We start from the raw sequence: 16169 nt of genomic DNA, 5'->3' as shown, positions 1-16169 counted from the left end.
ATCTTTTTGGTGGCCAGCTTATCACTTATATTCTATGGGTTGGGATAACATTTTAGATTTATGAATTACAAAACTTAATTAATTAATAATTCAGAGTCATATATTAACAAATAATTGTTTTGCTTTATTTATTAATTTATTATTAGGTTGAATTTTACTATTTTAAATATAGAAAAAATGCTTTACTATAATTAATTAGGACAAGAAAAAAAGTGTATATAATTGAATTTTCTAGATTCATAAAAGCTTAAACAATGAAATTATTTTATTGGTCTCTATAACTAATTAGACATGTAGAACACATTTTACGCACTTAATCTTATCCGTTTATTCTATACCATGCCAACTTTTTCTTCTATCATATAATTGTAGAAGCAAACACATATACTATTTTTTTTGAATTTCTATATCATTACTTTCTATCATTGCAACTCTTACTTTCATTTATCATATGCATATGCATCTCTCATATATATATAAGTTGGCTTTGGATTCATGTATTTGTGATTTTGTTAGTGTGGTCCAAAATAATGTATAGCTATATAATTGGTAGCTATAATTTGTGTCTAGTATATGTATGTTTTGGCGGTCAAACTGCACAAAATTAAACTGAATGTCTTAACTAGTAACATTTAAAAGGGAGACAAATTTTTTATAATATTTAAAAGTGAGACAAGGTAAAATTAATTTAGAGTAACAAAATTTACGATTTAAGATTTAGAATTTAAAAATTATAGTTTAGAATTTAAGATTTAAATTTATTTAAAATTTAGAGTTAGAATTAAGATGGCATACTGCGACGATAGCAGGAGGTTATGGATGAATGAAATTATAATATCGGGAAAAAGAAAAAAAAGTTGATAAAAGACTAAGGGCTTGTTTGGATTTTTTTTAAAGGATATTTTTTCAATAATTTTTTTAAAAGATTTTTTACAGAAGTAAAAGTGATTTTATGTTTAGATATCTCATGTAAAAAGATTTTTTTATCTATTAATTATGTTTAAGCATAACAATATAAAATACTTTTTTGTTTATTTATTACATGAAAAACATCTTTTTTTAAGGAAAAATATCTTTTAAAAAAAGATGTAAATTACAACTTCTCAAAAAAGATGTTTTTTTTTTTTATTTTCTAGTGCTTTTACTTTTACTACTAGAAATTTGCTAAACACGTTAAAAAATAAAAAAGATTTTTTTTATTGAAAAAAATCTTTTTTTAACGAAATAATGACATCCAAACAAGCACATATGTTTGGGCAAAATAAGATAAAAATACTTTTTTTTCTTTTATTACGTGAAAAATATTATTTTTTTAAAAGAAAAAAATTAAAAAAATATAAATAGTAACTTCTCAAAAAAAATATTTTTTATTTTTTTAGTATTTTTATTTTTATTATTAAAAATTTATTAAATACACTAAAAATAAAAAAATATTTTTTAATTAAAAAAGATATTTTTTATCAATTTAATGATATTCAAATAAACACTAATTCTATAAAAATATAGTTTTTATTTTTGACTTTTTTTTTGTTTATTGAATTTTTTCGGTCAGCCATATATTTATTGGTTGTAACGTTAGCTAAAATTTCTTAATTTTCTAACATTATTGGAACGAATATTTAAGTAATCAATATTAATTAATTTTTTTCTTTGTTCTAAAATTATTTATTTTAAGCTTTATTTTTGAAAAATTCAGAATTTAAAATTAAAAAATATTAATTGATACCGGTTAAAAAATTAACTCTCTATTCTCTAATTGAATTCTAATTATAACCACTCCAAGCAATGTATATTGTTGGTTCTGTACTTCTGTATGTACTCTTTGCCTTGTAAGTTGTGATATGTGCCTTGCTGAAATGAGTAACCAAACTCAGTGCCAATAACATCTTGACAGAATGGCAGGTACCATAAGATCGGCAGAAGATAAAAAACAATCATCGCCGTTGCCGGGGATCGAACCCGGGTCACCCGCGTGACAGGCGGGAATACTCACCACTATACTACAACGACTTGGTGTTCTATGCCTAAATTAAAATTTATCTAGCCTTTAGAATTGTTCGTGAGTTTAAAAACCGAAGTGAGTAATGTCTTCAACTCTCCATTGTTGAAGGTGAGAGTAACATGGAAGCAACCTTCTGTTCAACATTTCAGAGATCTTCTCGTGCTGGTGTGCTTCGATTTTCAATCTCTGATTTCTCAATTGATTGTTTTTATCAGTCGCATCTTGCATGCATTTAGAAATGTATAAGTAAACAAGAATACCTCTGTTTTTGTGATCGTTTTAGTGCAATTGGTTCACTTTTGCTTTATCATTGCCACAGAACCATTGTTGCTAAGAACAGTCGGAGCTCGCCATCGGAACCGGTTTTTGCTACCCGTCGCGCGGGATAACAAGTTTTCGCCGCTGTCTTTTGCTCCAACTGGCTATGGCAGTAGCAAGATTGCTCTCTTCAAGGTTCTCATTTTCATCTTTTCGATTATAAAGTCGAAAATTGAAAACAAATAATAATCATGATAATGGGGAAAAAACTCAGTTGAAAACTTCTCACACAGCGCGAAGACTGAGAATTGATTTTTATTTTTATTTTATGCAACTCATGTCATTCAAATAATTATTCATTTGGCTGTTTGAGATTCCACACTCAATTGATACTGTTTTTGGTGTCAACTTGTGCTCTCGCAGGTTTTATCTGCTGAGAAGGGGCAGGTTCATGTAGTAGAGAAAAGGTAATATCATATAACAGTATGAATGGGTGTCATTTGAGGACTGCAAATTGTCTGAAATGTGTTTTTTTTTTCTGAGGGAGAAATAGCGATGAATTGAAAATTAATTTAGTTACTTCTATTCCCTTGTAGTGGAGTTGAAGAGTTATATGATGAATTGGCTGCACGCCTTCTGCCTTCAGCATCGGTGTCATCAAGCCCTAATTTTAAGTAAGTTCTTGTTTGTGGAATTCTGGAAACTAGTGGAGTTGGTTCTGAATGTTACCACAATTGTACAGACTCATGTACATCCATCTCTGCATGTTAGTACTGTGTGCCAAATCCTTTTACGGTTGAAAGGTTTATACTGTTGGTCCTTTTCACTCTATGTTACAGAATTATTCTAGGCATATAAAAATCCTAGCTGTATTTTATTGCTTAAAATTTGAGTTATGGCAAAGTTTTTCTTCTGTTAGGAAGGCCTCATTGTTCACAGCTTCTGTTTTGCTGATACTCTACTTGCCATTTTGCATTAAATTATCAATAATCAATTACAAGAACATCTTAATTATCTTCTTCAGTTAAACGTATTAAGTATGTCTCCTACATCAGAATATATTTGATCCTATCATCCTTTTGTTTGTGGCTCCATTTATATTCACGTATTTGTTATTTTTATGTTACTGTACAGGCACATTGTTGGCCTGGCTGGTCCACCAGGTGCTGGAAAAAGCACTCTTGCACATGAAGTAGTCAGCCGGGTAAACAAGCTTTGGCCAGAGAGAGCTTCTTCCATGGACTCCCAGGTTCAACCTCCTGATGTTGCTATTGTAGTTCCCATGGATGGTTTCCATCTTTATCGTTCTGAACTAGATGTAATGGAGGTTAGCATCTTTCTTGTGCTTACCGTTGGTTGTTGTCAATATGAATTTTCATTCATAGTCCATAATACTGTTCTTGAAATTATAAGCTTGAAGAGAGTCAAATGTGTGCTTGAAAGTCAAAAGTGCTGATTTGCATATTGCAATATCTAATAGGTCGTCTGCAAAGATTGGAAATGAACATGACATTTTTATTTGTTGATTTCTTGGAGGTAGAACCAAAGTCGATCTTACATTTCAACCAAAGGGAGATTAGATTACATAAAACATACCAACAAACAGAATTTCTTTTTGAAGTATTGGAGTATAGTGAATGAGCTTCTTTGGTTTTGTTTAAAAGCAAGGGCAATTATAATTCTGAATGGTGTTTTTGATAATAGAATCCAGAGGAAGCACATGCCAGAAGAGGAGGTAAGGAATCTCTTTTATAGCACAAATGTCAGACATTGTGTTTGTAGAGAAAACACTGATCTTTCAATTGGTTTTTCAGCTCCATGGACATTCAATCCATCACGACTACTTACATGTCTCAAGAATCTTAAAATTCATGTAAGGTTTATCTTTGTATGTGTTATCTTTTGTAGATTATATCCAACTATATAGGTTATTTAATGAGCCAAATTTGTTGGGAATCAATTTTTTCAGGGATCCGTCTATGTTCCATCGTTTGACCATGGGGTTGGGGACCCATTGGAAGATGATATCTTTGTGAATGTTCAGTGAGTAACTTACATCAAGATGGGTCTCAATGATAAGCATTTTATATAGTTTTGACATGAGAAATGATTTTAGACAAGGCTAAATGATGAATAATTTAAAGCTTACACGTAAAAGAAGAGAAATGACCATCATGGATGAGGTCAGAGAATAAAGTTTAGTGAATTATATTCACCCTTAGAAAAATGACCCAATATTTAAATCCAGAACTCCATTGTTTCAAAATCAGGTAATCGTAAGTCCAGGTGATCACATTGATAAACCTAAATGTTCATGAATTTTCTGTTGAATACATGTAATAACTCTAATAGAACTTTATGGTAATGTTATACATGTTTAATAAGGACTGTTTAAGCCTCTGGTAGTCATCACTTCTGTTGTTTATTACATAACTGTGAAATTTGTAAATGATGCCACTAGGGTGTTCTATTTTGATATCTTCCTAAACTCTTTGCTTATTTTTAATGAACTTTACTTTTCAAATCATGGTAACCGATTTTCAAGTTGTTACTATTTGTTAAACTGTCTACTTATTTTAGTTAATCTCAAATAAAATGTACTGCATGAAATGATTCTTTCGTTTTCTTCACTTATCTAGGCACAAAGTTGTTATTGTAGAAGGTAACTATTTGCTCTTGGAAGATGGGATTTGGAAGGAGATATCATGTTTGTTTGACGAGAAATGGCAAGTATTTTATTTTATTTGATCTACTAAGGCATATTTTTCTTCTTGTACACTTCTGTTGACCTTGAACTTTCCAGTGTCGTATGTTAATGCTGTTGTGCAAATTCAGTTGGGACCTTAACTTTGTTGAAATTTTTCTGCGAAAATAATTGTTCTGAAGATGATTTTACATCAATAGGAACCATGGATCAGCCACAGGATATAAAAATGAAACTGGTGTGTACTAATGTGGAGGTGTTATTCCAGTGGGGAATTCAACCTCAGAAGCATGTAGAGTGTATTAGTGTATAGTATATACACGTATGAATATATTGAAAATTTAAGAAAAATAGCCTTGGTATAAAGGGGCTCTTCACCCTTCTATTCCCATTCTAATTAGTTTCCTGCCTAATACCCCTCTCTTCTTCCCCTGCAGAGTCTCCTGTACATTTGATTAATTGTAAAAGTGGTTAAACATTAGCATCACTCTTTTCCACATTACTGAGTCACATATTCCAGCTGATCTTTAGCTGTTGCTGTATCTCATCATTGTTTTCTATTGGTTTTTGGTTTTGAAGTTTAATTAGATAATGATTTACATAGAAACTATGATACTCTATTCAGTTTACTTTTTCTTTTCCCTCATTCTCTTCATATTAGGTACGTTAATAGTTGTACATGTCATTTGGCCCCTTCCAGAAACAGGGTGTAACTTTCACAGGGAGAAATCATAACCTATTACTCGTGGAACACTTGCTCCCCAGTTCCATAATCTGTAAAAAAAAATTTCATATTTATCTTATGATCTATCATGAAAGTTGCTAACCAAATCTGAAACCAGTATTTGCTATGTCAGCGTATTATCAGGGCTACCCGTTTGTCTAATTTGTTCTTGCTGTTCTTTTGAAGGTTTATTGATATTGACCTTGACAAAGCAATGCAGAGAGTTTTAAAGAGGCATATTTCAACTGGTATGGACATTGCACTTTTTCATAATATATAGATTAGTACCAAGTTTTTCCCAGTTGGGAAGGCACTTTAAATTTACATGTAATTCTTTTTCTTTTCTTTTTCCTGGGGCCCCCATATGTAGGTAAGCCTCCAGACATTGCTAAACAGCGGGTAAATTCTACATCTTATAACTTATGATGATTATGTTATTTGGCCATTCAAATTGAGTGTTTAATATATCTATTTGATGTATTTTGTTGGTAACAAGTTACAGACTTACATACAATACAACTGAATTTTGTGATGCAGATAGAGAACAACGACAGGCTCAATGCAGAACTCATAATGAAGTCCAAGAAAAATGCTGATATAATAATCAAGTCGGTTGATTTTTGAAGAAGCCATGAATGTGATTCAAGAAACAAAAGTGTATTGTAATTTCCCATATCTGATCATTAACGGGTTCTTAAGCCGCATGAGACATGAGTAATTGAGTAGTATTATATCCCTTTGATTTTTCATAGAATCCAACAAAAATCATCCGTTACTCAGTTTTGTCAATAATTGCATCTTTTAAAGATGATTTTATTTAAAAATATACATAAATTTCTAAAATTATTTCAAAATGCATCTCAATCAATTGGCTACAAGCTCAGCGGACTGTTGTCACTGACAATTTACTATTTTTAAATTCATGTTAGAAATTATAAACGATTGCCATTTGGAGTTAACTCTATATAATTCAACTTTTTTATTGGTAGAAGTCGATTATTAAGATTGCTGCTCTGTAACTATAAATGATATGTCTAATTGGGGTAAGGTGTATTATAAAAATACTGATTAATGCACGCATTTGTACTCAACAAATCAACAATATAGGAAATGAGTCCTTGATTAAAGAGAAGAAATTATTTGTAAAATATAGGACATGAGTAATTGAGTAGTATTATAAAAATACTGATTAATGCACGCATTTGTAAAATTATTTTATATTACTAGCATATTGAAATTAATTTTTTTTAACAGATGCATATCATATATTTAGAAGTTCAAAAATCCTCTAAAATGCATTAACATAAAGCTAGTTATGACATTAACATAAAGCTAGTTAGAAGAAGCTAATTATGACAGGGAAAAAAAAAAGAAAATAAACTAATAATAGTATCTTTGTCAACTAAGATTAGATATAGTTAATTTGACAATTCACTACTAAATCATAGAGAATTTTTCAAACCAATTCTAGTTTTCGATTAGCTTGAGGTTATTGGTACATTGGATCTAAGGCTTTATTTTATTCTATGTTTAGAAAATCAGACAATATACGATACAAATCATATTTAAATATAAAACCTTTTTTTTCCCTCTTATATGTGTATTCTTTCTAATAATTTTCTTCAAAATTTGAACCTATGTCCTCTTTTTGAGAGTAGTGTTGCTCCTTTATTAATTATTATTATTGCTCCCAATACTAACTGGTTTCTAATAATAAAAAGAGAAAAATAATTAAACAATGAAGATAGTGACATCACGATGAGTTTCTGTTTAATGATCAACATGCAGCACAAGCTATGAGTTTCTGTTGTACGCATTTCATCATTTTTGTTTCCCACTAATATCTCCCCACCTCACCATTCCACAAAACGTTGAGCATATTATGAAATGAAATACAATTATAAGTTTAAAGAACCTATTTTTTTAATGGCATGCATAAATGCTCCATCACCACGCACATGTTCTTAGCTTGTTTTCCCATTCACTATCCTCAGGGAACATTTCCAGCAATATCTATTCATCACTCTTATATTTCTTAGCTTTCTTTATTATTTAAAATGAATAATAAAATACTAGTTGATTTATATATGTTAAGGAATAGCATCATTATTATTGGAAATATATGTTTGAAGATAATTTTATTTAAATATATAGAACACGAAAATATATACAATTGCTACAATAGATCAATACAAGCAGATAGAAGCTAAGATACATTATTATTATTATATGTTCTCAAACTTCTAATTATATGATAAAACCAAGTCTAACAACATAATTTAGAGTCATTATAATTTCTGTTCGTATTATTTCTGTTCTTGCATTTCTCCAGGGCTCTTGGTGCTGATGAAGAAAGAAAATCAATCAAGTTTTATTATTGTTATTAAAATGTGCTATAATATATATAGCATGCACTGTGGTTAGACCATATCTAATTATACTTAAAAGAAATTAAATCATTACAATTAATTAATTAGTATATCACATGTAAATAGTAATATAAAGATTAAGATATATATACTAACCACGACCAATAACCTCTTACGCTTGCATGATTTCACAAACATCCTGGTGGTAAGGTTAATTGAGATAAAGGAAATTAAAACTGTTATATCATATATGCACATCACTTTTATCTATATATATAATGAAAACATTATTTCATGTTAATATGAAAAAAATTTATCACTTTCTATACTAACAAAAGAAAAATGTCATCAATTTGTGGAGATATATAGTAGACAAATGTCATCGTCATGGTTCACAAAAATTGACAAACATCATCTTTGACCAAATTTCTTTTCCAATTTTTTTATTTATTAATCAATGTAGTAATAAATTTAAGTTGCTGTACTGCTTCAATTTCAAAGATGAATCATTGCGTTTCTTTTTATGGTAGCAAGCTACTAGGGCACCCCAAAGATATTTATCTGATAAATATGGTTTTTTTATATAACTCCCTAACCCTATTCCATGTGCGTACTCTAGGCCACCCACATTACTCTTTTAAATCTTTTTATTTTCTTCATTTGTATTATATATGTATCTTAAATTTAATTATTAACATTATTACAATTTAGAGGGGGAGAGTAAAAAGAAATAAATGAATCAACAATGAAGAATAACAAGTGATGATGATCATCGCACTGGGCAACTGTAATATGTATAGTAGAGATTAAGTATAAAAAAGTTAAATTATTTTTAAATTTTTACTTTTTTGGAGGATTATAATTTAATATTTAAATTTAGAATTTAAAATTTAGAGTTTAAAATTTTGTTGATAGTAATAAAAAATATAGTTAGTTGTCCAGTTGAATTTATTATTAAATTAAATTATATTAAATTAAAATATTAATCTCTGATGCTATTTCAAATTTATGATAAACTTTTGTGCATAGTATAATGAATTAAAATTATTGTCTTTTGAGTTAGTTTCAGTAATAATCATTTAACAAGAAGACAATATAAATATAGAATTGATTGAATTTAGTAGCTAAGTAATAAAGCTCTTGATCATTATACAGACAATATTATATAACAAGAAGGCAGAGTCCAGTGATAGAACAAAAACTAAAACTAATATATAATAACTAAGATGACTAACTATGCAATTATAGTAAACCTCTGTGGTATATTATTAATAATTATATTCTGGTTACTTTTATGAATATGTAAAAGTGGTTCCTTTTCTTTGGATCTTGCATGATCAGATCCAAGATAATTATTACGAAACATGACAATAAAAAAGTGAAAATTAAATTCTATGTTTACCGAAAGTGTAAAAACATATTACACTACCATACCCTCAAAATCCAATTCCCCATTGTACACTGAGATCTCCAATGTGAGTTTAATTAAGACATTAAACTCAACGTCCTAACTAGTAACATACATCAAGTTAAGGGACAATTTATCAATTTATTAATATAATATATATTCATTTTTTGTGGTTAAATATATAGATATATATTTTATATATTACTTTATTGAGACATTAATTTTAATTTACAAATCTCATTTATTTTATACAGTGTTTAATATATACCCTATTAATTATTAAAATTACAACAAATAATATGAGCCAAATATTAAGTAAAGTCCAAAAGCTAAGACATATATAAATTAATTATTAATATAAAATATATTTTAAAAAATAAAATATAAATTAAAAATTAAATAAATAATTTATGTATTATATATAAATAAATAATAACTAATTTAATAATTAATTTTTTGTAAAGACATAATATTTTTATTACACATTCTATTATTATTTTGGTTAATTTGTACAATTGTGGTTGCTCCGATGTTAAAGGTGAGACATCTGAAAAGAAGGCGCATTGATAGAACATAATAGTGAGGAATTACATATTTGCATGTATAGTATAATAGAATTGGGCATGGAGGGAAGCAAGCAAGCAATTAGATGTTTTTGCTTACAAAGAAATTAAATTTTGGCCTCTCGTTCCCTACCTTCTTTAACATCTAAAAAGCTCTAGTTCCATTACCCATGTGTGCCATTACTCACTAGGCCCACAATGTTTTTTTCTTTTATTATTTTGTTAGGACTTAGAAGTAATGGTTATTAGGAGGCCTAATTCATATTCTAATATTTAGAATTTAAATATATAGGTTAGTTTTTAATAAAAAGATAAAAAATCAAAATTTTTAATTTAAAATTAAAAAAATAATTAAAATATGAATTAAGATTCTTAATTATTTTTTTGTTAATGTCTATATCTATGTTTATGTTTATAAAAACTATAAATATGATGGCATATATTTATTATTTATTTTTTTATTAATTATCTTAAATTTGAGTTCAACAAGTTAAGGAATAATCAGTTTAGGAATAGATATTTCTTTACAAAATAATTCAGTACTCCAATTTGATTATTTCCACCCTCTCTCCGTATTTTTTTTTGAGTTCTACTCTTTATAAACTCGGTTAGACTAAATTGTGATGTTAATTTAAATATTGATAATAAATATGTTGACTTTGGATGCATCATCCATAATTTGGATGGCTCTTAATTAAAAGGATAGATAGAAAAAGTTCAGAATCTTAATATTTGTCACACCAAAAATACATGTAATTCTAAAGAAATAAAAATAAACACATAACGTGTGTGCTTTATGAGATTACTCAATATTTTTTTTACGTTCTTAACATTTATTATGTATAAAGTTATGACCCAATGACCTATATAAATGATTCATTCACACCCTAAAGTATATCATCAAAGTTAGAGAGACACAGATTTACCTAATGTGTCTTTCATAGTCTTTTTCTAGTAATTAACTCCCACTTTAACTAATTTGTTCTTTTTGCAAAAGGTTAGTTAATTAAATAACAAGATCTAAGACATTGCTGGCAATAATGAACAAAAATAGTGAACAACCTAATAAATTAAACTAAATGGTAGTCATTGTTGTTCTTATTATGGAAGAGTTGCTAGCTAGTTAGATACGTATTATATTCTCCCAGTGGTATTAATTTATTATTACAAAAAGAATGATGACTCATTTGACATATATATGATGTTTCCGTAGGCCCCGTTGGCCATTCTTGTTGGCGTTACTCTTTAATTTGGACCTAACGTCCATTTGTTATATCCATATATATGTATGTATATATGTATAAATGAGTTAACTTTAGATTTATGCATTTGTCCAAAACGAGATTGCTATAATTTGTGTCTAGTATATGCATATTTGGCAATGAAGTTGCACAAAATATAATTAAACTCAAAGTCCTAGCTAGTAACATTAAGTTAAGGGGCAATTCATCAATTTATTAATATAATATATATAGTCATTTTTTGTGGTTAAATATAGATATATATTTTATATATTATTTTATTAAGGCATTAATTTTAATTTACAAATTCTCATTTTATTTTATGCAGTACTAGTTATTAAAATTACAACAAATAATAAGAGAGAAATACTAAATAAAATCGAAAAGCTAATTTCAGTAAATAAAGGCACACCCTCCCATTATTTCAGGTCAATACATCCCGTCATCCCCTACCAAAAGAAAAAAAGGGAGACTTGTTATCACTCCTCACACCAATAACATCAAAAATTGCTTCTAATAATGTATCCGCAAAACAATGAAGGCCGCCACCAATTTGACTCCAATTAGTAAGATAACATTGTACACTAATTAGAAAGTCAATCCATTAATTAGTAATTAATAATCTTAAAATGCTTGATTAATACCAATGCTCCTTGCTTTGCCTGCCTCAATAGCTAGGGCTTCACATTCTCATGAAAGCGTTCTTTCTCTTTCACTGTCATATGATCATCAACATTCTTATTTACAAGAATTTGTAATCATTTAATTTTGAACGGAGTATCACATTTTTTTTTGTTAAATATTTGAGTTGGTAACCTGGGAATTTGTGACGCACTTTGTTCTCCCACAATTTGAATTTTCGGTTTGAATTTAATTAGTTTCATGATTTTTTTCTGTCATAATCTTTTTTTCCCCTTGTGAAGGATATATTTGAGCGTTAGCTTTGTTCGCCGCCATAAACTGTAAATGATATATATAAGCTAAAATTTTCGTTAATTTCTTATTCTCAGTGCAAAATTGCTTTGGTACTAAGATGCCCGAACCTTAATTAATGTGTTATATTGAATGCATTGTTGTTTGTTTTTTCATCTTTTTTCATTATTCAATTTCGGTTGCTCTCATTTCAGAGAGTACAAACATTATGTTAGAATATATTAAAATTAATTATTTATTAAAATTATTTAGTATATATAAATATTTATTATAAGATATTACGTTTTTATTATTTTTTTAATACTTATAAATATTTTTTTATATTATATTATTTTATATAATTTGAATACATATAAAAAATTTTTTATTATTCTTTTTTACCTTTTCTAACATAGAATTAGATTTATGGTATTTTTTTCAACTCATTTGATATTTTTCACTTCACTAATTAGTCTATTCTGTCCGTCTTATGTCTGAGTATAATAAATCGAACATTATTATCATTTGTTACTTACCTATTCTCATAGAAAAAACTTGATATTTTTCGTCACCTTTTACCATCTCTTAGTAGCGTGCTACATGATCGGTAATTTTTGGACAGTTCGGCATCTTTTTGGTAGTTTTGTCTGCGCTTTTGTGCTTCTTTATGATACGCTTTCTTCCACCACTTTTGTCTATATCCGTTCCATCAGTTTATACAGTCTTTTTTCTTTATTTCGTTGTTTTAAATAAGTTTTAAATTTAAGTTGTCACTTGTATTTACAGGAAATATTAGAATGTATTAGGATTAATTAGCAATTTAGCATTTATTATAATTATTTAACATATATAAATATTTATTATTGAATATTACGTCTTTATTATTTTGATTTTTCTTAGTACTTTTAAATACTCTTTTATATTATATTATTTCATACAACTTGAATACATACAAAATTCTTTTTCTACTGCTCTCTTACATTTTTTTTAACAAAATTCATGTGAAAACTCAAAACAAAAAAATGTTGCTTATTTGTTAGGTTTTTCAATAGTAGACTTCAAACTAAAAGAGAGCTTCTCAATTTTAGTTTCCATATATGATCACTAAAATTGAAGAGAATAAGTTTTCTTAAACAAAATAGAGCGCAATTTGTGAGTTTAAAAATTTTTTAAGAAATTTTACAAAGAATTTTTTTTTTGTAATTTTTCTTTTTTTGGCTAGTTTATAAATAGCCTCTTATATATAACATTTATGTAACACACGTAAAAGTTTAGACTGTTTGTTTATAACAACACTCGCATAATTTATTAACATATTTTAAAAATAAAAATGGACTAAAGGTGCAATATTGTATTCAATTTTAGTAATTATACATTCAAAGGGAATTTTGAATTTATTATTATTAACTTAACCAAACAATATTCATTCTAATTAATAACCTTTTTTTAATCTACTAATCCAAACATGAGTTATAATACACTTTGCTATATTCTTTATTTGTTCACCATTATTTTGTTTGTACCTTATTAATATGTTTATATCATATCTCTCAAAAGTACAAAAATAGATGAAGTTGACAAACGAGCGCTTACTTTTTTTGTTCTCAAATTAAATTGCAACGGTTTTTACAACTATAATATTCTAAAGAAAGCAACAGTAATAATATATAGCTAATTTCAAGCTAATCTTAGTCTTAGATTGTCCGTAAATGTCTATAGAAATAATAGTTTCAACGCTGAAATTGGGTTAACCGTTTTTCCGCGAGCTATTTATAACTGGTTAAGGTGGTGACATTTACTTGGAAACTAAAAAGAGACGGGTTTCGACAAAGAAGGAAGTGGTGAAGGTTCAGCATCATCAGCATCCGCATCAAAGCAAAAGAGCCTTGAAGAATGGCTTTCGATCACTGCTTCAAGAAATGCAAAATGGTGGTATTCTGCATTTCACAATCTGACTGCCATGGTGGGCGCCGGTGTTCTGAGCCTTCCGTATGCAATGGCACATATGGGATGGTACGTAGATTCTTAACACACTATGTTTATTGTAGTAAATATACGAATAAGAAATTGATTGAAGATGCATGAATGCAGGGGTCTTGGAATCACGGTGATGATCTTGTCATGGGTTATCACGCTGTACACGCTCTGGCAAATGGTTGAGATGCATGAGATGGTACCGGGAGGGAAGAGACTTGATAGGTACCACGAACTAGGTCAAGAAGCATTTGGGGAAAAGCTTGGTCTGTGGATTGTGGTTCCCCAACAACTGCTGGTTGAAGTTGGAACATGCATCGTCTACATGGTGACCGGAGGCAAGTCAATAAAAAAGGTTCACGAAACCTTTTGCCCTAAATGCACGCCAATCAAGACCAGTTATTGGATCATGGTCTTTGCTTCCATCAACTTCGTTCTTGCCCAGCTCCCCAACTTCAACTCTATTTCTGCCATCTCTCTTGGTGCAGCAGTGATGTCTCTGACTTATTCGTTCATCGCTTGGGGTGCATCCATCAAGAAAGGGATTACACCAGACGTGTCCTATAACGTGAAGATGAAAAGCACGAGTGAGGGTGTGCTCAATTTCTTCTCTGCATTGGGAGATGTGGCATTTGCATATGCAGGACACAATGTGGTGCTAGAGATTCAAGCAACAATGCCTTCAACGGCAGAGAAGCCTTCCAAGGTACCAATGTGGAAAGGGTGTATTTGGGCATACATTGGAGTTGCAATATGTTACTTCCCTGTTGCCTTTGTTGGCTACTACATGTTTGGAAACATGGTGGATGATAACATCCTCATCACACTCGAACACCCTGCTTGTCTTATTGACATAGCTAATCTCTTTGTTGTCATCCACGTCGTTGGAGGCTATCAGGTCACTACTTTTTCTTCCTATTATTTAGTTTCACCCGTTATTAGACCTACTCACAAGGAATGACCATTTCATAACTCCATTTTTTTATGACTCAAGTGTTTGCAATGCCAGTCTTTGATATGATTGAAACTTATTTGGTAACACGATTGAACTTCTCACCTTCTTCCACCTTACGTGTCATAACTCGCACTCTATTTGTTGGTATGTGATTATTATGATTATTATTATGATTTTTTACTCAAATAAAATAAATTAAACAGACCTCTTATTATTATATTGTCTTAAATAAATTCTTGTTATAATTTTTTAATGTAAATCACTGCAGGTACATAATTTTAAGATCTGTGTATGTAGTAGCTACCATTTAACCCTGCCATGATCATTTAGTTTAGTAATCTTAGTTCATACCACTAGTGGTTTCGATTGATTTCTAGCCAAATTTCAAATCCTGTTTTGCAGGAATCACAATGTTAATAGGAATCAGCATCCCATTTTTTGGTTCTCTTCTTGGATTTCTTGGTGGATTTGCCTTTGCTCCCACCTCATACTTTGTAAGTTATATATATGTAACTATAAATATTTATCCAAACCACTATATATGTATATACATGCTTAGTTGGTCTTATTTTATGGCTACTTGCAGCTTCCATGCATCATATGGCTTAAGCTCAAGAAACCTAGAAAATATGGCTTGTCTTGGACAATTAATTGGGTAAGTTCATTTGGATTCAACTACTAATAAGTTCATCTTCAGTTTTGCAAATTATCAATGAGGATACTAGCCAATTTTTTTCCTCCATCCTTGAATTTCAGATTTGCATTGTTATTGGAGAATTGATAATGACACTATATCCTATTGGTGCTTTGAGGAATATCATTGTCTCAGCCAAGAACTACAAGTTTTTTTCATGAGCTTATGCAATCATTAATTTTTTGTTGTGCTCAATGTTGGTTGATGGGAATGCACAACATGAATGGAATTAAGCACTTTTGAGGCGGGCTTGTCGAGTGGGCTTTTGCCTTAACGATTATGATTGAATTCAGAATGTTACTTTTGTGTTTGTCTTTAGAATGGTTGTTGGTTGTACTTTAAGTTATAATTTGGACAATGTTTGG

General features: G+C 29.4%; 2 protein-coding genes and 1 non-coding gene across 8 annotated transcripts; 2 read left to right on the top strand and 1 right to left on the bottom strand.

The window, feature by feature from the left end:
* Positions 1-1812: 1812 nt before the first annotated feature.
* LOC112696285 (putative uridine kinase C227.14) lies at positions 1813-6463 on the top strand. 6 transcript variants are annotated; one of them, XR_003150703.3, is made up of 12 exons: positions 1813-2167; positions 2322-2455; positions 2684-2727; positions 2857-2934; positions 3395-3587; positions 3801-3995; positions 4075-4133; positions 4230-4303; positions 4900-4986; positions 5875-5936; positions 6059-6087; positions 6226-6463. XR_003150703.3 is itself a non-coding variant. In XM_025748996.3 (12 exons), the coding sequence occupies exons 1-12, from the start codon at positions 2122-2124 to the stop codon at positions 6310-6312; spliced, it is 924 nt and encodes a 307-aa protein (XP_025604781.1). In that variant the 5' UTR covers positions 1813-2121; the 3' UTR covers positions 6313-6463. The 6 variants fall into 6 exon arrangements, 4 of the variants coding, with proteins under 4 accessions (XP_025604781.1, XP_025604782.1, XP_025604779.1 ...); XM_025748996.3 differs by having other exon boundaries at positions 3965-3995; XR_011862877.1 differs by lacking the exon at positions 6059-6087.
* On the bottom strand, positions 1939-2010 carry TRNAD-GUC (transfer RNA aspartic acid (anticodon GUC)). Its single transcript has one exon. It is a non-coding gene; the product is annotated as a tRNA-Asp (tRNA).
* A 7451-nt stretch (positions 6464-13914) lies between the features above and the next one.
* On the top strand, positions 13915-15754 carry LOC112696284 (lysine histidine transporter 2). Its single transcript, XM_072198020.1, has 4 exons — positions 13915-14194; positions 14273-15053; positions 15513-15604; positions 15697-15754. The coding sequence occupies exons 1-3, from the start codon at positions 14142-14144 to the stop codon at positions 15525-15527; spliced, it is 849 nt and encodes a 282-aa protein (XP_072054121.1). The 5' UTR covers positions 13915-14141; the 3' UTR covers positions 15528-15604; positions 15697-15754.
* The last annotated feature ends 415 nt before the right edge of the window (positions 15755-16169 follow it).

Source organism: Arachis hypogaea, chromosome 6 (assembly GCF_003086295.3).
Source record: "Arachis hypogaea cultivar Tifrunner chromosome 6, arahy.Tifrunner.gnm2.J5K5, whole genome shotgun sequence".
Lineage (NCBI taxonomy): Eukaryota > Viridiplantae > Streptophyta > Magnoliopsida > Fabales > Fabaceae > Arachis > Arachis hypogaea.
The sequence above is the reverse complement of the archived record's forward strand: the minus strand, read 5'-3'. Positions and strand labels throughout refer to the sequence as shown.